Raw genomic sequence first — 22,691 nt, 5'->3', positions numbered from 1 at the left:
TGCTGGGAACTCTGATAGTCACTGACCTTTTGCCAGAGGACAAATCACACCTGAGGTTCTGTTGGGCAGGACTGCTTCTTTCCTGTTGAGGGGCAGATAAAGTTAGAGCATGTTCACTCTACTTCAGAATGTTTTGGAAATGATTTCTTTAAAGCTACCTGTTTCAGGACGCCTGGGTGGCTCAGCAGTTGGATGTCTACTTTCGGCCCAGGGCGTGATCCTGGAGTCCCGGGATTGAGTCCCACATTGGGCTCCCTGCATGGAGCCTGCTTCTCCCTCTGCCTATGTCTCTGCCTCTCTCTCTCTCTCTCTCTCTCTCTCTGTGTGTGTGTCTCTCATGAATAAATAAATAAAATCTTAAAAAAAAAAAAAGCCCACTGTGTCGAGTCCCAAAAGTGCTATGCATTAATCATTTGCAGGTCTTGGTATCTGGATGCTACACATGAGCCACAGGGAAGTAAGTAATCAGTCCCAGACAGGCTCACACTGGTCCTGTGTGAGGTGTTAGTGAGTTGTGGAGGTGAGCCTTGTCACTTCCTTAGCTTCATGGTCAGTGGCAAATTCAGTACTTTGTAGTCTGTAAAAACAAAAGATAGCTGAGATGCCTGGATGCATTGCAAGTAATCTAAAAAATAGATTTGCAGACTCTAAGTTAGCCTTCTGTGAATTACCTGTAGTTGTTTATTGGGTAGCCCCCAAGCTGCTGCTCTGATTTGCATCTTCACTAACCCTTGATGTTTGAGAGGTGGAAACTCTGGTGTCAAGAGGATGCTGGGTAACTTCTTGCTTCTTAGCCTTTGTGCATGTAGAGAGCTTGAGTGATTTTTTAGGTGTCTGTGGATTATGAGAACTTGATTATTAAAAAAAAAACCAGATAAAACTCTAGCACTCTACATAAATAAACTGGCAACTGGTGAATTTACCATATTTTTAGTTCTTTGTCCTAAGGAAATCTGGACTTTGCGGTAAGCATTAGTTGAACATAGTTAATGATCTAAGGCCAGCAGAGAACTGGAGGGCTGTTCCCTCCCTTGGGATGAATATCATTGCTAAGGAACCTGTGGCTTCCTGTTTGTTCCCTTTCCAGTTCTGAGGGCAGGTTGACAGGTGGGACACTTGGGTTGTAACAGTCCATGAGATCCTGAAGGATTCCTGTAGAGGGACTGACAAAGAAAGAGTGAGGGCTATGGTTTCTGTGGTCATTTTCTCAACCAGGTATGAAATGTCTCAAGGCCAGCATGTCTTCACTATCTCAGGATGAACAGCTTGGCGGAAGTGTGGAGGGCACTCTCTCCATTCCCTGTTGGTTGCTGCTTTGACTGTTTTATCACTGCTTTTCCTACTCTCCCATATAGAAATCTTATCAAGACATAACTAGGTGGAGGGACAAGTGTAGGGACAAAGACCAGATCCTGTTTTATCAGTCAAGCTCTGTAGGGCAGTTTAGTCTGAGGAGATAGAATCAGAGCTCTCATATTCTCTCTCTTGCCTGTGACCTCTTAGTCTTTCCTCTTACCTGCCAACCAAGTTCTGAACAGGTAGGGCAGTGACCATCCCCATGGCTCTGAGAGGGACTAACCTGTTAGGAGGTGTGTGTTGCATGAAATCTCTGATAGTGTTTTCTGATCCATGCGTTAAAGAAATGCAAAGAGGAGGTTCCTGATTCGTAAGTAGGTTTATTCTTAAGAGCACAGAGCTTTAAAAAAAAAAAAAAAAAAAAAGACAACAACCACAGAACTTTTGATTTAAGATTCACTGGACTTTGAATCTTAAAAAGTCAAGGAGAAGACAAATTTTGTGCTTACAGAAGAGGTCCTTTAAGTAGTCATCTCCCAGTGCAGATAACTACATGGAGACTGGGAAGGGTAGGATTGCCTATGTGCTCACTGTAGAAGTATATTTTATTTTATTTTATTTATTTATTTTATTTTATCATTTAATTAATTAATTAATTAATTAATTTAAAAGTGATCTCTACCCCTAATGTGATGCTCCAGCTCATGGTCCGAGCAGAAATCGTAAGTCGGCTGCTTAACTGACTGAGCCACCAAGGTGCCTCAGACCTGCACTCTTTTGATAAGATGAAAGATCTCTGCATTTGTCCTCCCCTTATCCCTTATTGCTTTCAATTTTTATCCTTGGGTTCTAAAACACAATAATTAATTTCCAAATAATAACTACTGAGTGGAAGTGTACTTTTCCCTTTGTGCTAAGGGAATGATCAAAGTCTGCTAAAAGAGGAGTTAGAGACCCTGAGAGGGGGACAAGGGCATCTTCAGGGACTTCTTTAGTTGTGCTAAACTGGATGTAAATTCAGTGTGGCACATGATGCTGGGGATCACCTGGAGCTCTGAGGAAGAGGCAAGTACTTGGGAGTAACAGGTTTTCTCCCTCATACCTGGTGTGGAGGCACCTGAACTGGACACATTTCTCTAAATCTGAGGAGAAATGGGGTTTAAATTCTCTGGATCTCCTTGAGGAGCAGCCCAGTATCCTCTGCTGGGAAAGACTAGCAACATGGACACTGACAGGACCTGGCCCAAGAGTTTTGCCTTCGCCAGTTCACTGGTGCCATTCCAGGTAAGCCTCATTGTGAGGTCAGTGTGTCAGATGTCTCTGTCCTGCTCAGCACTGGTCTTGCCTACTCCTCACTGCCTGATGATAGCATAGCCATGGCTTTGCAGAGCAGGAGTTCCAAGAATCTGCAAGGCCATCTTTTGGCTGTTTTTCTACAGCCTTCAGAAGCACACCTCTTTAACCTACCAGAGAAGTTTGTAATGATTATATTTTGTAGTTGCAAGGCTGAGTTGGGTAGAAGGGCCAATTAGAGCCATACGTGGGAGGGAAGGAATTCAGCTAGTAAGAAAGCCTGAGCAAATGGAGTGGGTGCTAGTTGTGTCTTGTCCCTTTATAAACAAGGTTTGTTGGTCTGGCAGTTTCTGGCATGGTTGAAATATTCTTGATGGTTGAGCCTTTAAGAATGTGCCCCCCCCCCCCCAAAAAAAGAATGTGGCCCCAAACAAGAACTTAGCCAAAGCAGGTCACAACTTTAAACACTGAAGGTTGAAGTATTTGCCTAAACACTTGGTGCAGTGGGAGCCTTACAGTGAAGGTGCAAGGACTCCTGTTCACCAGGGAGAGGACACCCTCTAACATCTGTCTTGTGAGGCTGCTGGCGAGGCCAAGGACTGTGGTAAGGGCAGACCTGACTAGGGTGCTGAGGGTGTTGAGGCCACTCTGGTGTTTCCTCTCCTCTGTTTCAGAATCTGATTAGCCAAGTAGGTCAGGAAGGCCAGCAGTCAGCACAGTTTTTCTCAGCTTAGTTCATTGAAGTCAGATTAGCATATTAGTTTTGAGTTATGGCTCTAATTTGTAATCTTTTGTAGTATAATGGAAGAAATGTCAGAAAACTCACCTTTTAACTTCAAAGTGTGAAATCAGGTGATGACTGCTTCTGTGCTTAGTGAATCATTTCAGGGATTTAGTGGAAACCAGTTCCCTAAATACTCTGATGTCTGCCGAGTGCCTGCTAAGCATCTGCTTGGGGAGAGGGTAGCAGAGGACGTGTTGCCGAGACCCCAGCAGTAGACCACTTCTGCTTCTTTTCCCCTCTGGGCAGCCCTTGGGATCCAGCCTTGCAGACACTGACCATCCTGCTCTCACAATGTAGTCCCACACTACCTTTGTGCTGAGATGGAGAGGGGTTTGGATAGCCACGGGAAGTTGGGGAGTCAGAAGGAAACTTTTTAAGTTTCCAGGAAGCACCTACTTTGTGTTTGTAAATTTGCCTATTTTTTTCTATTTTCTTTTTTTTTGCCTATTTTTTTCTTAAAGATTTTATTTATTCATGAGAGAGAGAGAGAGAGAGAGAGGCAGACAGGCAGAGGGAGAAGCAGGCTTCGTGCAGAGAGCCTGATGCAGCACTCGATTCTGGGTCTCCAGGATCATGCCCTGGGCCAAAGGCAGGTGCTAAACTGCTGAGCTACTCAGGGATCCCAAATTTGCCTATTTTTAATACATAAGCATTTAGTTTTATTATCTCTTGTGCTTTTATGACTTAGCAATGTATGTAAATCTTAATTGAAAAATTTTTTTTAATTTTATTTATTTATTCATGAGAGAGAGAGAGAGACACAGCAGAGGGAGAAGCAGGCTCCATGCAGAGAACCCGACACGGGACTCGATCCCAGGTCTCCAAGGATCACACCCTGGGCTGAAGACGGCACTAAACTGCTGAGCCACCCGGGGCTGCCCTTAATTGAATATTTTTGTATGAAATTTGGGAAGGCTGCATGCATAGCCGATGAAGCTTCACACCTAGCACAAGGGTAGATAGTCAGTAAATATGCGCTGAAGTGTAATTATTGTTGGGCTGTCTTGAGATAATTGTAACTTACTTTAATTGGGTTCTTGGATGCCACACGGGTATGCGGATGTGGTAATTCATTTTCACTTATATTCTGCTGAGTCTGGCCACCGACCTCTCACACTTACTCCCCACCTCCACCCCACCTCTCACTTCCAGCTGCTATAGCCAGATGGTCCTTGTCTTTGGGCTCAGTTTACCCTTTTTTTCTGAAGTCTAAGTGGTATGACTCTGAGTAATGTGTTGTTAGAAAAAAACATTTATATTTATAATTGTGGTAAAAAAACATAACAAAATTTGTCGTGTTACCCATTAAAGTTTTTTTTTAAATTGTGGTAAAAAACATCTAACAGAATTTACCATGTTAACCATTTTTAATTGTGCAGTTCAGTACTGAGTAATGTTTAACAGCAGGCACCATAGTGAGGTCAGTGGAGTGTAGAACAAACCTTTTCTAAATAAGTGTTGTTACAGAAGATGTGAAAAATTGACCCAGGTGGAAAACCATGGTCTGGTGGAGAATGGCCTGCAGGGGTTTTTGAGCCTTGTGCTTCTCTTTCTTTAGGACATATTTGCACCTGAGTGAGTTTATACCCAGGTATTAAACCTTTGCTTCCTTCCTGCCTTTGTTGAGAAAAACCAAACCACTGTCAGCAGAAACCATTGCCCTTCCTGCACCTCTACTTTTGGTATCTGTGATAAGTGAGAATTTGCAAGTTTTCCAAGTGAGAAAAGTGTTCGAAGCAGTTTTTCTAACATTATGTAGAGCTTGCTTCTCAGAGGTAAATTTTTTCTTCCACATATTTTTACCCTGAGTCTCTTTCTGTGTATGTAACCCTAGGCTCCTTTGGTGGGTTCTCCATTGCCAGGATGGTATATCTGTGGGGCTGCCTCCATACCTCTGGTGATGTTCCTCCAGCGCACGGGCCAGGCAGAAACTTGTCACAGAGTCCTCGTCTGCCTTCAGAGCTGTGCGCTCTTGAGGTGACACCTTGAATCTTCACCAGTGACTTGGTTCAACACCTTCCTCATCTGATGCCAAAGGGTGAAAAAGGCCTGTTTTTAATTCAAAGCAGAGAGAGCTGCCTGTCTTTTTGGTATTTGGAGCCCAAATAAACAATGACTTCACACTATTGTTTTCCACTGTGTGGAGTACATCCTGTTGGCCATCAGTTTGAGCAGTTTTAAACTGGTTAACCCTCCAGAAATTTTATATTCATGTTAGACTGACATTTAACATTTAATTTTAACATCTGAGTGTGTGGTCAAAAGCTTTTATTTTTATTTTATTTTATTATTGTTTTCTTTCGAGAGAGGGAGCACGTGTGTGAGCTTAATGAGGGGTGGAGATGGGCAGAGGGAGAGGCAGAGAGAGAATCTTAAACAGGCTCCATGCCCAGGGGGTGGTGAACATGAGGTTTGACCTCATGACCCTGAGATCATGACCTGAGCCAAAACCAAGAATCAGATGCCCAACCAGCTGAGCCACCCAGGTGCCTCTGGACAAGAGCATTTTTGCTAGATGGAACCTAAAGGGATTGTTTCAGTTGTTTGTTCAGTTTTGCTTTTGACTTTCTCAAAACTATTTGAAACAGGGACATGGAATTTTATTATATGTTTGGCTTAAAAAGAAAGACCCATTTTACTTAAATTAATTATTACAGTGAATAGAAGCAGTTTGAGAGTTTAAGTACAATTTTAAAGATTTTATTTATTCATGAGAGACACAAAGAGAGAGAGGTATAGACACAGGCAGAAGGAGAAGCAGGCTCCCTGCAGAGAGCCCCATGTGGGACTCGATCCCAGGGCCCTGGAATCATGATCTGAGCCAAAGGCAGACGCTCAACCACTGAGCCACCCAGGCGCCCCTTAAGTACAATTTTTAGGTAACCTAGCTATATTGAAGAGTAGCAGTTCCTGGGAGTGATGCGGTGGACTGCCTCTGCCCCTGCCTCATTTTGTGTAGTTAATAATGGATTAAATCTCACAGCTTTTCCTTTCATTCTTAGAAAGCAGAAACTAGTAAGTAGGGAGCTGTTCTTTCAGAATTTTAGTTAAGATATCTTACTTAGTTCCATTCCCTGTGGGCTTTTCTGAGGAAACCTTAAGTTTACTATGAAATGAGTTGATGCCGCATATGCATTTGTTCCTTGCATTTATTGAGTGGAAAGCATTTATTGACTGAGCTTCCTGTGTGCCTTGGGGTACTCATTAGCTCTGGGGAGGCAGGCTGAGCTGAAGAGAGCAGCTTCTTTCCTGGAGCTGGGCTTCCAGTGGAATCTTCTTCTAGTTCCCAGGGGCCATGAGGCCTGTGCTTATGGGCATACATTCTGCCCCCTCACCCTCAAGCAGGGCATGTGCTTCCATCACATATAGCTAGGGATTAGTGTTGGTGACAGGAAGGGCCGGAAGCATTCCCTTTTCCTGCTGAACTTGGGAGGTTTGGGGTACTCAGAAGTTTGAGGTCCTCGCCTGTCAACGTAATGCTTTTGATTCCCTAGTTGTGGCCCCAATTGACTGACTTAATAAACTTAAGATATACTTGCTTTCAGGGCAGTTGTGAAGTATTTTTTTTTTTTTTTTTATAAATTTTTATTTATTTATGATAGTCACACAGAGAGAGAGATCGAGGCAGAGACACAGGCAGAGGGAGAAGCAGGCTCCATGCACCTGGAGCCCGACGTGGGATTCGATCCCGGGTCTCCAGGATCACGCCCTGGGCCAAAGGCAGGCGCCAAACCGCTGCGCCACCCAGGGATCCCAGTTGTGAAGTATTTTGATTTACAAAGGATACCACCTTTTAGGCATTGCTGAAAACTTGACTTTTTTTCCCCCATCACTGGAGAGTCCCGAGGATCACAGTTGGAGAAAGAAAGCATTGGCATGGCCATTGGCAGATGCAGGGGATTGTCAGCTTCCACTCCAACTAGATCTGGTTCCTGTGAGTGAGGGCACTGATCTGAAGTGAGTGTCAGGGCCTGGGGCCCCCGGGGCTTCCTACTCCAGACTGTCCTTTCATTGTGTCAGGTCTGTACCCCAGGAGTGTGCTGGGGGGTTCCCCTGCTCAGATATTCTTCCTCTTCCCCACAGCCAGCACAGTGGAAGTGCTGTGTCAGGGATGTTGTTAGGTGCGCTCGCCCAGGGAGGCGCGGGAAGGGGGGAAGGGTTCCTAGGGTACTGTGGGGCTCTCTTCCCTGGTGCTCCTGGGGCAGGAGTGCAGGCTTTTACTGAAAAAAGAGGGAGAGGGCAGCCTGAGTGGCTGCTCTGGGATAGCAGTGTCCCAAAGGGCTGTGCTGTGTCTAGGCTTTGCAGGCTATGGCATTTTTAAGGTTTCTCTGCCCCCTGGGGTGGAATGTCTAGAACTAAGCAGAGGGGGCGGGGTGGGGGCGGAACGACTGCTGCCTGGCAGCTATGCCTATTTTTCACACTTTTATGACTGTTGAATGTGTGTTTATTTTTTTTATTTTTATTTTTAAATTTTTATTTATTTATGATAGTCACACAGAGAGAGAGAGAGAGAGAGAGGCAGAGACACAGGTAGAGGGAGAAACAGGCTCCATGCACCGGGAGCCCGACGTGGGATTCGATCCAGGGTCTCCCGGATCGCGCCCTGGGCCAAAGGCAGGCGCCAAACCGCTGCGCCACCCAGGGATCCCTGAATGTGTGTTTAGAGAGCCAGGAGCTTCACCAGGCTCTGGGAAGGTCCCTCCTCACAGGGTTATATTTCACTGGGATCGAGGGCAGCACTGAGCTCAGGCTTAGTGGCAGGCACTCCTCTGGGTACTGGTACAGAGGACACCAGTTACCCGATCCCACTACCCATTTTTCAGTAGGAGATCTTTGGTATAGCTTCTGTTAGCCAGATAGTGGTGAGTTCGGCTGAGACATACATACTCTTGGGGTGTCCTGAGTGCTTGCTGGTGTTCTAGAGGGTTTAATGTGAGTGAGTACGCATATGCAGTATTAAATCAGTGGCTGTGTCAAGAAGATTGGGTGATTCTGCCTGTGTCTTTCTCTGGTTCCTGAGCACCTTTCTCCATACTTCTGGCCACAGGCTCTGTGTGACCATGGATGAATGTTACTTTTCTCAGGGCCTTGTTCCCTGAAAAAATGAGGAGGAGGATCTCTGGAGTGCCTCCATCTCTGAATGACCAAATGTGTAAGAGACTATGAAAAGCCTTCCAAGGGGTGTCCTAGTTTGGGTGTTTGAATGCAGCCTGCCAAGTTCCTAGCATGGGAAGATGTGACCCTTGCTTATAGGAAGCCAGCGTTGGAAAGACACAAGACTGCTTTTTGCCAAGTTTCCAAAAGATCTTTTCTCCCCAGAGCATGGAAAACCAACATATAGCAGTTGGAGTTGTGCCCTGGACATCGCTTGCTTGCTAAATGCAGAGGCACTTAGTCATACCCATGAAACAGATACCCTGTGTCGTCATGTGTCCACAGATAGCAGACTGAGCTTATGTTCTTGGTAGGACAGGGTGTGTCTCATACTGTTGCTGTTTTCAAATAAACTGAGAATTTTTAAATGGAGAGTCAGAAGAGTAGAAGATCAGCTGGATCAAAGAAGTGAAAAAATAAGTAAAGAGTGAAGACATAGAAAGAAGCTAAAAAAAAAAAAACAACAACAAAAAACAAAAGTCCTGTATCCTTCCTGTTCATTCATTAGGTGTGTGTCTGGAGCTGTATGTATGCTTGGTATACATTAGTGATTCTAACAGATGTGTCCCTGCCCCTCCACAGCTTCCAGTCTTGGAGGGTATTGGTTGAGCTCAGCACTTTACTAAGTAAGAGGTAAAATATATAAGAAAGGGGGTGCCTAGTAGCTCAGTTTGTTAAGCATCTGCCTTTGGCTTTAACTTGGGGCACTTGCTAGGGATCTGAGGAGAAGACCTCTGTGCAGCGTATGGTGAACCTGTTGTGTTGAGGAGTCAGAGCATTTCCTTCTTTGCCTTTCCTGGTGGAGGACCCTGTGGCAGTCACTGGGAGTTAAGTGATTCTTGGAGCTGATGCCTACAAGACCCCAGCTTCTAAGTCCCTGGTTAGTTGGTATCCTCTTGGGGAAGTGTGGTATTTAGCACTGTTGGCAAGTTTGTGTTGGGCACAAGTGACCCAGCCATCTACTGATGGCAAAAGAAGTCCCTGGGGTGCCTGGTTGGCTTAGTCAGTTAAGCCCCTGCCTTCAGCTCAGGTCATGATCCTGGGGTCCTGGGATCAAGCCCCAAGTCGGGTTCCCTGCCCAGTGGGGAGTCTGCTTCTCCTCTCTGTGCCACTCCACCCCTGCTCGTGCTCTCTCTCTCTCTCTCTCTCTGTTAAATAAAATCTTAAAAAAAACAAGGGAGACGTCCCTTTTGAGGAATGGGTCTGAAATCCTGTGAGAAATGCCTGGTTACCTGGGGCCTTAGGGTGGAACAATGTAGTGGAAACAGGAAGGAGGACAATGTTATACCTGTTATTTATCTAGCATTGAGAGGATGGGATCATACCAAATGATAAAATATCTTCATTTACTTTCTAAGGTGGGTGAATTCCAAATCCTTTTTCATATCTTTGTAGAGCAGCTACATGGGTTTTTCTGAGCCTTTAGGGAGCAAGCGCTGTCCTAAAGACTAGGGGTGTGTAAACTTGAGGGACATGGACACCAGGAGGTAGAGGTGGACAGAGACTAGGTTGATGGGTGGGGCAGGGCAGTAGCCCCAGGGCCTGGGATCTGGACACCATTCAGAATATGCCAGACACATGAATGAGGACAGGGCTTTCCAATCCTAAGAAGGTGGTGAAGAAGACACAGTAGGACATGCTGACCGTTTCAGGGTTTTTTATTAGTTTTAGATGGCAGTACTCAGCCAAAGATTTATTTATTTATATATATATTTTTAGAGCGAGGGCATGCACACATGGAAGGGGCATGGGGAAGAGAGAGAATCCTGAGCAGACTCCCTGCTGAGTGGGGAATCTGACACAGGGCTTGATTCCCCGACCCTGACATCATGACCAGACCCGAAACCAAGTCAGACACTCAAACTACTGAGCCACCCAGGCGCTCCTGTTCTGTTGTGTTTTTGTAAGATCCTGTTTTAGGAAGTAGAGCAGTTAGAAATTTGGAGGGCCTTGTGAGCCCCTCCTTTTCCCTTGACTCTCTCTTTCTAGAGTGAACTTGGCATTTAAGATCATATGCATGATTTTATTTATTGCATACATACGAATCTATAAACAACATGAATATTATACATAAATAGTGTTAATATCTTTATGCAGTGGGCATATTTTCTGCTGAACCTTTTTGAGATTTATCAATTTTGGTTCTTAAAAGTTTTAGTTCATTTTTAATTGTCCTATAGAGTTCCATGGCATGAAATGCTGTCGGTGCTTTCTCCAGTTGATGGATGCTGGGGTGGTTTTCAGCTTTCCAGTGTTGCAGTGGATGTGCTCACTCTGTCTCTGGATGTTCGTGTGCATATGTGTATCTTTGCATGTGTGTTCCTTGAGGTATGTGTCTAGGAGTGGAAGGGCCGAGCCAGGTGGTTCATTCTCTACTTTTGTACCCTCCATGATGTCACATATGAACATTTTTGCCTGTTCTCATGGCGTGGAAAGTTTTTTTGCATTTCTTTAATTTTCTTTCCCCTGATTATTAGTGAGGTTGAACATGTTTTTTTTTTTTTTTTTTTTTTAAGATTGATTGATTAATTTAGTGCAAGTGGGAGGAAGGACAGAGGGAGAGAAATCCTTCAAACAGACTCCCCATTGAGCATAGAGCCTGATGTGGGCTTGATCCCAGGACCCTGAGAACAGGATGGAGCCGAAATCAAGAGTCAGCCACTTAACCAGCTGAGCAACCCAGCTGATTGGTAAAAGATGGGTTGAATATCTTTTGTATGTTGACTGCTATTCAGGTTTCTTCTGTGAATTACCTTTTCTCTCTTTTGTCTTTAACCCATTTTTATTATTTTAGGGCACCTGATGTATTTTGATGGGGATCCTTTAGCCATCATATACATTGGAAAAGCTCTCTCCCAGGCTGTGGTTGGTCCTTTTAACTTTATGGTATCCTTTACTGTATAGAAATTCAAAATTCAAATTCTAGGGGCACCTGGCTGGTTTAGTCAGTGAAACATGTGGCTCTTGATATTAGAGTTGTGAGTTTGAACCCCACAATGGGTGTAGAGATTACTTAAAAATAAAATTATAAGACTTTATTTAGGGGATCCCTGGTTGGCTCTGCGGTTTAGTGCCTGCCTGTCTTTGGCCCAGGGTGTGAGTCCCAGGATCGAGTCCTGCATCGGGCTCTCTGCATGGAGCCTGCTTCTCCCTCTGCCTGTTTCTCTGCCTCTCTCTCTGTCTCTGTGTGTGTGTCTCTCATGAATAAATAAAATCTTAAAAAAAAAAAAAAAGACTTTATTTATTTGAAAGAGAGAGAGCACAAGCGGTGGGGAGGGAGAAGCAGGCTGCCCATAGAGCAGGGAGCCTGATGTGGGGCTCAATCCAGGACCCTGGGATCATGACCTAGATTGAAGGCAGACACTTAACCGACTTAGCCACCCAGTCACCCCTAAAATTCTAATTCCAATTTATCCTTTTTTAATGATTTAAAACATTTTTTTGAGATAATTGTGGATTCACACATAGTCATTAAATAATACAGAGATCCTGTGTATGGTTTACCCAACTTCCCCCCATGGTAATAGCTTACAAAACTATAGTACAACATCACAACCAGGATACTGACAATGATATATCAGAATATAGAATATTTTCATTACCACAGGATCCCTCACGTGGCCCTTTAAAGCTATACCTACTTCCTTCATGCCCTGACTGCCTCTTTAACCCTTGGCAACCACTAATCTGTTCTCCATTTCTATAATTTTGTCACTTCAAGAATATAATAAAAATATATGTAATACATATATGTAATGTATGTATAAAAATATAATAGGTAACCTTTTAGGATTAGCATTTTACACTCACCATAATTCAATGAATGAATAGTTTTTTTTTTTTTTTAATGACTGAATAGTTTATCCCTTTTTATTACTCATTAGTATTCCATGATATGAATATACCACAGTTTGACCATTTATCCATTGAAGGACATCTTGCTTGCACTCTTTGTTGAAAAAACTATTTTCCCCCTTTGAATTGCTTTTGTATCTTTGTCAAAAATCAGTTGGGCATTCTTGTTTAAATCTATTTATAGAATCTAGGGGTACCTGGGTGGCACAGTGGGTTCAGTGTCTGACTGTTGGTTTTGGCCCAAGTTGTGATCTCAGGGTCATGGGATAGAGCCCTGCCATGCTCAACATGGAGTCTGCTTAAAAGACTCTTTCCCGGGGATCCTGGGTGGCTCAGCGGTTTGGCACCTGCCTTCCGCCCAGGGTGTGATTAGGTAGTCCCGGGATCGAGTCCGGGATCGAGTCCCACATTGGGCTCCCTGCATGGAACCTGCTTCTCTCTCTGCCTCTCTCTCTGTGTGTATCTCTCATGAATAAATAAATAAAATCTTAAAAAAAAAAAAAGACTCTTTCTCTTTGCCTCTGCCCACTGTGTGCACTTGCGTATATGCTCTCTCTTAAGAAAATAAATAAATCTGGGGCAGCCCCGGTGGCGCAGTGGTTTAGTGCCGCGCCGCCTGCAGCCCAGGGCGTGATCCTGGAGACCTAGGATTGAGTCCCATGTCGGGCTCTCTGCATGGAGGCTGCTTCTCCCCTCTGCCTGTGTCTCTGCCTCTTTCTGTGTCTCTCATGAATAAATAAATAAAATATTAAAAAAAGAAAATAAATAAATCTTTAAAAAATTTAATGTATTTCTGGATTTTTAGTTGTTCCATTGGTTTATGTATTTGTCTCTCCACTAATATAGTCTTGATCATTGTAGCTTGCTAAGCTTTTTTTTTTTTTTTTTTTTTTAAGATTTTATTTATTCATGAGAGAGAGAGAGAGGCAAAGGGAGAAGCAGAGGGAAAAGCAGGCTCTCAGTACAGGGAGCCCGATGCAGGACTCGATCCCGGGACTCCAGGATCACACCCTGGGCCGAAGGCAGGCGCTAAACCACTGAGCCACCCAGGGATCCCCACTAAGTTGTGATATTAGAGTAATTCCTCTTTTTTTCTTCTTTTTCAAAAAAAAAAAAATTTTTTTTTTTGGTTAATGTTTTTTTGCCTTTTCATATAAATTTTATATATCTATCTATTTATTTATTTGGATTTTATTTATTTGAGAGAGAAGGAGAGAGAACACAAGTGGAGAGGAAGGGCACAGGCAGAAGGAGAAGCAGACTCCCTGCTGAGCAGGAAGCCCAATGCAGGACTCAGTCCCAAGACCCTGGGATCATGACCTGAGCTGAAGGCAGACACTTAATCCACTGAGCCACCTAGGCACTCTCCATATAAATTTTAGAATAGTCTTGCCTAACATCTATAAAATTTCTTGCTGGGATTTTGATAGGGATTGTATTGAACCTTACATTAGTTTCCTAGGGCTGCTGTAAAAAATTTCCATGATCTTAGTGGCTTAGAGTAACATAAATTTATTCTCTCTTAGCTCTGGAGACCAGAAGTCCAAAATCAAAGAGTTGGTGTGGCCTCTACTCCCTCTGTGGGCCCCAGGGAGGAATTTATTCCTTGTCTCTACTTTCTGACTGTTGGCATTTCTTGGTTTGTGGCCACATCACTTGATTCTTTCTCAATTTTCACATCCCCTTCTTCCTCCCTGGTATATATAATCTCCCTCTGCCTCTCTCTTACAATGACAGATGTGGTTGGATTTAAAGCCCACCTGGGTAATCTCTGTATGTCAAGATTTTTAATTTAATCAATCTGCAAGACTCTTCCTGTAAACTAACATTTACAGATTACATGGTTTGAGACTTTATATCTTTGGATGGCCATAGTTTAGTCTATTAAAAATCTGTAAACAGTTTGGCGAGAACTGACACCTTTACTGTGTTGAGCCTTCCAACCATTAACACAGTATGTCCTTTCGTTTGTTGAGATCCTCTGATTTCTTTCACCAGTGTTGTGTAGTTTTCAGCATATGAATCCTATATGTGTTTTGTTAGATTTACACTAGGTATTCATTTTTTGAGTGATTGAAATGGTATTATATTTTATTTTAAGATTTTATTTATTCATGAGAGACACAGAACGAGAGAGAGAGAGGGGCAGAGACATAGGCAGAAAGAGAAGCAGGCTCCATGCAGGGAGCCCGATGTAGGACTCAGTCCCAGGGTCCCAGGACTCCAGGATGATGCCCTGGGCAGAAGGCAAACACTCAACTGCTGAGCCACGCCAGGCGTCCCAACGGTATTCTCTTTTAAATTTGGTGTCTACTTGTTCATTTCTAGCATGTAGAAATACAAGCTATTTTTGTATGTTTATTTTGTATCCTGTGATCTTCCTTTTTTTTTTTAATTTTTAAAATTTATTTATGATAGTCACACACACACACAGAGAGAGAGAGAGAGGCAAAGACACAGGCAGAGGGAGAAGCAGGCTCCATGCACCGGGAGCCCGACGTGGGATTCGATCCCGGGTCTCCAGGATCACGCCCTGGGCCAAAGGCAGGCGCCAAACCGCTGCGCCACCCAGGGATCCCTTTGTGGGTGTTTTTAAATAACAAATGCAAATTCCTTAGTAGTATTCTTAATAGAAATTTTTTTAAAAATTAAAAAAAATTTTAGAGATTTTATTTATTTATTCATGAGAGACAGAGAGAGAGGAAGAGACATAGGCAGAGGGAGAAGCAGGCTCCCCGCAGGGATCACATCCCCAAATGTGATCTGGGATTCAATCCCTGGACCCAGGATCACACCCTAAGCTGAAGGCAGATGCTCAACTGCTGAGCCACCAAGGTATCCCTAGAAATTGTTTATGTGATACTGGGCGAATTGGTAGCTTGTATTATTTAAGGAATTGGTCTATTTTATTTCGATTTGTTGAATCTTTTTTTTTTAAGTAATCTTTCTGCCCAATGTGGGACTCAAACTCAGGACCTTGAGATTAAGAGTCACATGATCTACTTGATTGAGCCAGCCTGGTGCCCCTCCTTACTTAACTTTTTTTTTTTTTTAATCTGTGGATCTATAGTGATATCCCCTGTTTAATTCCTGATATTGGTAATTTCTGACTTTTTGTTGTTGTTAGTCTTACTAGAGATTCATCAATTTTACTAATATTTTGAGAGAATCAGGTTTTATTTCCATTGATCTTTCTATTTTTGTTTTCACTTTCATTGATTTCTACTCTGTTTTTCTCCTTGTGCTTGCTTTTGGTTTATTCTGCTTTTTTTTAAGTTTTTTAAAAAAATTTTTTATTTTATTTATTCATGAGAGGCAGAGAGAGAGAAAGAGGCAGAGACACAGGCAGAGGGAGAAGCAGGCTCCATGCAGGGAGCCCAATGCGGGACTCGATCCCGGGTCTCCAGGATCACACCCCAGACCGAAGGCAGCACTAAACCACTGGGCCACCCGGGCTGCCCGTTTTAAGCTTATTTTGATGGGAGCATAAGATTATTGTTTTGAGACTTTTCCTTTTTTTTCTGGTGGATTTAATGCTATAAATTCATTTCTAAGCACTGCTTTAGCTGTGTTCCACAAATTTTAACATACCCCACAAATGTGTGTGGTTTTTTTTTTCCACAAATGTGTTTTTATCTTCATTCAGTTTAGTGTAATTTTTTATTTCCTTTGAGACCTCCTCTCTGACCCAAGGATTATTTAGAATGTTGCATGGTTTTTGAGTGTTTGGAGATTTTCCTTTTACCTTCTGTTACTGATTTCTAATTTGATTCCATTGTGTTAGAGGACACATTCAGTATTACTTCATTTAAGTTTTTTAGGGTTTATTTTATGGCCCTAGATATGGTTTATCTGGACCTGTATGTTCCATGGACATTTGAAAAGCATGTATGTTCGGCTGTTGTCATGTGGAGGGCTCTATAAGTGTTAATTAGATCATGTCGATTGATGATATTTTTAAATTCTTTTGTATCCTTGCTAATTCTCTTTCTAGTGCTCTGTCAATTGTTGAAAGCATGGTATTGAAGTTTCCAACTAGAATTGTGGATTTGTTTATTTTTCTTTTTAGTTCTATCAGTTTTTGCTTCACAAATTTTATAGCTTTATTGTTTGGTACATTTAGAATTGTACATTTAAGATTGTTACTGTTGGTAGCTTGGGCCTTCTATCATTATATAATTTCCCTCTTTCTCTGGTAATTTTCTTTGCTCTGATGTCTACTTTATCTGATATTGATATAGCCATTCTTGTTTTCTCTTAATTAATATGTGCATGTTATATCTTTTTTCTGTTCTTTTATTTTCCACCTATCCTTGTCATCTCGGTATTGACATCTATTGACTATCTTTAAATTCAGTTTGAGATCTTCCTTGTTCTTGGTATGAAGAGTGATTTTTCTTTTTTTTGAAAGGAGGAGAAAGAGGGAGAGAGAGCCAACAAGCACATGCATGCACACACCCCGAGGGCAGAGGGAGAGGGAGAGAGAATGCTAAGTGGGCTCCACAACTAGTGGGGAACCCGATGTGGGGCTCAGTTGCAAACCCTGAGATCATGACTTGAGCTGAAACAAAAAGTTGGATACCTAGCCATCTGATCCACCCAGGTGCCCTTGATGAGTGGTTTTTGATTAAAACCTGAACAATTTTTCTTTTGTCCTGAAACTCTGATTCTGTTTTACCTGGCGTTTTCTGATACTCTGGCAGGGGAAGGAGAAGGGAGGTACTGCCTGATTCCTGGGAAGTAAAGGTAGAAGGTTCCTTACTCAACCTTTTTTTTGTTTTTTTAATTGAAGTATAATTAACATACAATATTCTATCAGTCTCAGGAGGACAATATAGTGACTCAGTAGTTCTATACATTCCTCTGTGCTCACCATGATAAACATAGTCACCATCTGTCATCAAACGTTATTACAGTATTATTGACTATATTTCCTATGCTGTACTTCTTATCTCCATGACTTATTTTATTTTATTTAATATTTATTTATTTATTTATTTACTTATTTATTTATTTATTTATTTATGATAGACATAGAGAGAGAGAGGCAGAGACACAGGCAGAGGGAGAAGCAGGCTCCATGCTGGGAGCCCGACGCGGGACTCGATCCCGGGACCCCAGGACTGCGCCCCGGGCCAAAGGCAGGCGCCAAACCGCTAAGCCACCCAGGGATCCCCTGACTTATTTATTTTATAACTGAAAGTCTATACTTTTTTTTTTTTTTTTGAGATTTATTTATTTGAGAGAGAGAGCAAGAGAGCAGTGTGAGTGGCGGGTGGAGGTACAGGGAGAAGGAGAGAAGCAAGACTCCCTGCTCAGAGTGAACCCCAATTCAATGCTTGATCTCAGGACCCCTGAGATCATGACCTGAGCTGAAATCAAGAGTCAGAGGCTTAATCTGCTGAGCCACCCAAGTGCCCCATGTTGTATCCTTTAATCACCTATATCTATTTTATCCATCCCCCTAACCCACTTCTCCTCTGGCAAGTACTAGTTTATTCTCTGTATTTAAGAATCTGCTTTTTTTGTTTGTTTGCCTCACTCAGTCTTTTTTGACACCTGAAGCCTGATGAAGTCTGTTAACTGCTGGCTAGGCATGGGAATTCTAGTTCCCTGGGCCTCTTTACCTTGAGCAGTGATAAAAATTCTGATACTAGTCCTCCTCTGACACCATTCCTGCAGTGGGAGATACTCCTTGTTACTGTTTGAGTGGGCATAGATATCTAGGTTTGGTTTCCACTGACACCAAGGGAGGGACTAGAGGAGTAGGAGAGATGGTGCATTGTTACTGGCCAGTGGGGATAAAAGTCCCAGCTCCCTACTTGGCCTTCTCTGATACCACTCCAGTGGGGATATTAGGGAGCCTTGTTACAGCCTCATGAGGGTGGAAGTCTAAGGCTCTCCATTGGCCTTTGCTGGCATGGGTGGGAGTGGGGCCATAGTTTTTTCTGTGGTGTTTGGCTAGAATAGAGCTGTTATTGTCTAAATGTTTTCTGTCTTGCTAGGCTACCCCGTTCCTGCTCCTTTGGCTAAAGAGAACAGACTTTTGTTGGGACTCTTTTTTGTGTCATCTGTTGGCATTTCTGGGTTGCCAGCTTCTTCAGCTCCAAATCTGGAATGTATGAGGCAAAAAGAAAACCCAGGGAACTCACTACTGTGTCTTTCCTTGAGTCCTGAGGTCCCTCACTGGTCTGCTGCCTTCTTTTGACTTTTTTGAGTCTCATGTTTATTTTATATATGATGTCTAGGATTTTTTTGTTGTATTTACTGGGAAACTGATGGAAAAATATATTTACCTTATCTTCTTAGAAGTGGAAGTCCAGTTGTTTTTTCCTTTTATGCTTTATTTTTTGATGTCTTCTTTAAAAAAAAAATATTCATGAGAGGCACACAGAGGCAGAGGGAGAAGCAGGCTGATTTTGTATATAGATGGCCATTGGTCCTGGCACCTTTGAACAGCTCCTTTGCAAGCTGATTTTGGGCTCTCCCTCAGGTTCCACAGTCCACTTCTATTCTGTTGGTGTAATGCTGCTTATATACAGTAGCTTTATGATAAGCCTTTGTTTGGTAACCTAGGATTCCTAACCGTCACAATTATTTTACTTGGGTTTTGGCTGTCTCATGAATTTTAGTTCAAAAACAAAATAGGAACAGGTTTGGCAGAATCGATAGCAAAACAAAACACCAAAACCCAACCGGGTTAAAATTGGCTTGGATTTGCATTGACTTTACCGTACACTGCCCACTTCAGTGACCTGTTTTTTTAAGCCATATTATTTACTTTGCATTACCCCAGTCAAAAAATATGTGGCCCCTCAGCAGCTTAGCTCAGCATAGGGCTCCTTTTCTAGAATGGGAAATTGCTTGTGATGACTATGGTCACCTTGTGGACACCCAGCAAGTTCCACAATACATCTGTGTGTCTGTCAGCCTCAGGGCAGATGTTCTGAGAGGCCTGCATTGAAGAAAATGAAGGGTATGAGGGACAATGTGCAGGGTTCTAATCTCTCTTTTGGGGATGTGAAGCAAGAGATGCCAAGTAAGTTTTGTTCACTGGCACTGAGTTTGCAAATACATGTTTAATAAATGAGTCCTGTGATTAATGCTTGGGGTGTGAGGAGTGGGCAGTTGCTGAACTTGTCTGTGCAAATACTTGATTTTTTAGTCTCATCAAATGTATCATTTCTTGTTTTTTTTTTTGTGGGGGTGGGGGGATAGAGGGAGGAGAGAATCTTAAGCAGGCTCCATGCCCATTGTGCAGATACAGGGCTCGATCTCAAAACCCTAGAATCAGGGACGCCTGGGTGGCTCAGCGGTTGAGCACCTGCCTTTAGCTCAGGGCATGATCCCAGGACCCTGGGATCAAGTCCCGCATCGGGCTCCCTGCATGGAGCCTGCTTCTCCCTCTGCCTGTGTTTCTACCTCTCTCTTTCTCTCTGTGTGTGTGTCTCTCATGAATAAATAAAATAAAATCTTAAAAAAAAACAAACAAACCCTAAGATCATGACGTGTGTTGAAATCAAGAGTTGGACAACTTAACTGATGCTTAACCAAGCCACCCTAAAGGCATTGTTTTAAGACTTAATAATTTTTATATGAGCCATATTGCTTGATCTCTCTATATACAAACATTTTCCTCCCTTGAAACATTTCAAAGTGAATTGCAGAGATTTTAATACTTCATCCCTAAATCCTTCAAAATTAAAGACTGTCTCTTATAGAACCATACCACTATCATTTCACCTAAGAGCCTTTGGCTCAGGTCAGAATCCCAGGGTTCTGGGATCAAGCTCTCCGCTTGGTGGGGAGCCTGCTTCTCCCTCTCCCTCTTCCTCTGCTGTTCCCCCTTCTTGTGCTCTCTCTGGCAGATCAATCAATCAATCAATCTTAAAAAAAAAAAAATAAAAGAAAATTAACAATAAATCCAATATCCAGCCCAGAGACAAAATTCCCCAATTACTCCTTTTGGAGCTGGGCTTATGTGTTTTTTTTTTAATTTTTATGTTAAGTAAATCCATCCAGTCAAGACACGCACGCTACATCTAGATACTATCTCTAAGTCTAGAACACAAGGATACCCTCTTTGTGTTTAGGGGTATCAGCATTTAGATAGATGAGGCCAGTTATCTTGTAGAAGGCCCCACATTCTAGATTTGTCTGATTGTGTCTTCATGACTTCTGTGTTTACTGTAAACTCTGAGTTGGGTGTAGAGCAGCACTGCCCAACAGCAATATAATGAGAGCCACACGTGTGATTTAATATTTTCTGGCAGCCACATGAAAAAATAAAAATAAGGGAATTAATTTCAGTAATGTATTTTATTTAACACATTTCTTTATTTGTCATTTGTTAGTATGCATTATTTACTTAACATTTTATTTAATATATTTTATGTCCAAAATAATATCGTTTCAATATGTAATCAATAGAAAGTATTGAGATATCTTACATTCCTTTTTTATGCCAACTTTCCAAAATCCAGTGCGTTTTTAACACTTAATGGGCCTGCCACATTTCTAGTGCTCGATGGCCACATTTAGCTGGTGCCTCTGTCCTGGACAGCACAGGGTAAGACTTGATCCAACTCAGTGTAGATGTTCTTGTCAATATTCAGGGTAGTAACTACTTGTGTACAACTGGAAATCATGGGGTTTGCTAAAGTCTGAGTCTACTCTTCTTCTTTTTCAGGCCCTGGGATGGAGCAGGTGTACAGAGGGTGAGGACCCAGCTCTGGGACCACATCACTTGCCTCCTTTCTTGGTGAGACTGTCTGGCTAGAGCAGACTCAGGCCGGAATGAGGATGTCTGCGGGCCTTTCGCTACTGCTCCCCCTCTGGGGGAGGACCTTTCTCCTTCTGCTCTCTGTGGCCATGGCTCAGTCCCATTGGCCTTCAGAGGCTGGCAGGGACTGGGAGAACCAGCTCGAGGCATCCATGCACTCAGTGCTCTCAGACCTTCACGAGGCTGTTCCCACAGTGGTGGGTATTCCTGATGGCATAGCTGTCGTTGGGCGCTCATTTCGAGTGACCATTCCCATGGATTTAATTGCCTCCAATGGAGAACTCGTCAAGGTGAGACTGGATATAAAGCTTATGTGAATGAGGAAGAATTCTCATCTGCTTTGTTGTTTTTTGTTTTTTTGTTTTTTGTGTTTTTTTTTTAGTTTTCCATTCTAAGTTCCAGCAATTCTGAGCTCAATTCTTCTAGGACCTGTGCAGTTACCTTAAGAGAAGGACAACCACCAAAATACTCACAAGAGGGTCCCCAGATATCTCCGAATAGCATCCTAAACTTTTATTTCTGCTTCCATTTTTGAAGGCGTTACCATTAAAAAGCCTTTAACATCTGTAGTTTGAAAGATTGGTCATTGGATTAGGATTTGATAGAAGGGCTTATGTGTAGGAAAAGATCTTTCATTAACCATGGTATTAAATCCAAGAAATACAGAACTTTAAAAAAGGATTTGAACCTATTTTTATAAAATAAAGTATAAATAAATATTGGAGTTTTGCTATCATTTGGTGTTGTATGTTTACTAATGTATTTGATCACTTTAGAACCAGAATTAGTACCCAGACTTCAGCCTTGCCCCATCTCCTTTGGAGAAGCAATCCAGAGAGACGCATGTAACAAAAGAGTATCTTTATCTTGGCTGACCCAGGTTGGAAATCAGGCAAAATATGAAGCTTTTGTGTCAAGAAGCACCATCCCTTTGTCTGGGATTGTGGGTCCTTGGAATTTCCCCTGGATCCTGAGTGAGTTTGCACAGTGGCCACATGATGACTAGGGTGTACCCCTCTAGTTATGAACATCTCTTTTTCATAGAGGGCCAGATAGTAAATATTTTAGGCTTTGCAGGCCATGTGGTTTCTGTTGCAATTCCTCAGCTCTGCCAGTATAGTGTAAAACTAGTCATAGATAATATATAAATGAATGGGCATGAGCATGTTCCAATAAAACTTACGGATACTAAAACTGAAATTTGAATTTCATGTATTTTCACATGTCAAAAGATACTTTTTTTTTCTCAATAATTTTAATATGCAAAAACCATTTTTAGCTAATGGGCCATACAAAAACAGGTGGTAGGCCACATCTGGCTCATGGTCATAGTTGTCCTATAGCATTCTTCCCCCAGAGGTGTGGCTTGACAATGAACTGAAAATATTTCAAGATTTATACTTTGTTATGGTAATTTTTATATCTCTTTTGCCTTTAGACTTCAACATAGACCTAGTGTTCTGGTTATCTGTTGGTCTGTTTAAACCACCAAAAGTTAGTGTTTTAAAACTACCAGTTTGTGGGTTG

At 42.5% G+C, this 22,691-nt stretch overlaps 1 protein-coding gene and 1 long non-coding RNA gene across 2 annotated transcripts in view; one reads left to right on the top strand and one right to left on the bottom strand.

The window, feature by feature from the left end:
* Positions 1-22,691, top strand: part of DAG1 (dystroglycan 1) — a 70,304-nt gene that overhangs the window by 27,860 nt on the left and 19,753 nt on the right. Inside the window, 1 exon segment of the mRNA NM_001033992.1 lies at positions 21,072-21,454. Within this exon segment, the coding sequence (NP_001029164.1) occupies positions 21,179-21,454 (276 nt within the window). The 5' untranslated portion in view covers positions 21,072-21,178.
* On the bottom strand, positions 333-3,644 carry LOC111091329. The gene is made up of 3 exons (XR_005374938.1): positions 3,416-3,644; positions 672-834; positions 333-577 (listed from the first exon to the last, which is right to left on the bottom strand). It is a non-coding gene; the product is annotated as an uncharacterized LOC111091329 (long non-coding RNA).

The sequence above is a fragment of the Canis lupus genome, chromosome 20 (genome assembly GCF_011100685.1).
Source record: "Canis lupus familiaris isolate Mischka breed German Shepherd chromosome 20, alternate assembly UU_Cfam_GSD_1.0, whole genome shotgun sequence".
Classification (NCBI taxonomy): domain Eukaryota; kingdom Metazoa; phylum Chordata; class Mammalia; order Carnivora; family Canidae; genus Canis; species Canis lupus.
The sequence above is the reverse complement of the archived record's forward strand: the minus strand, read 5'-3'. Positions and strand labels throughout refer to the sequence as shown.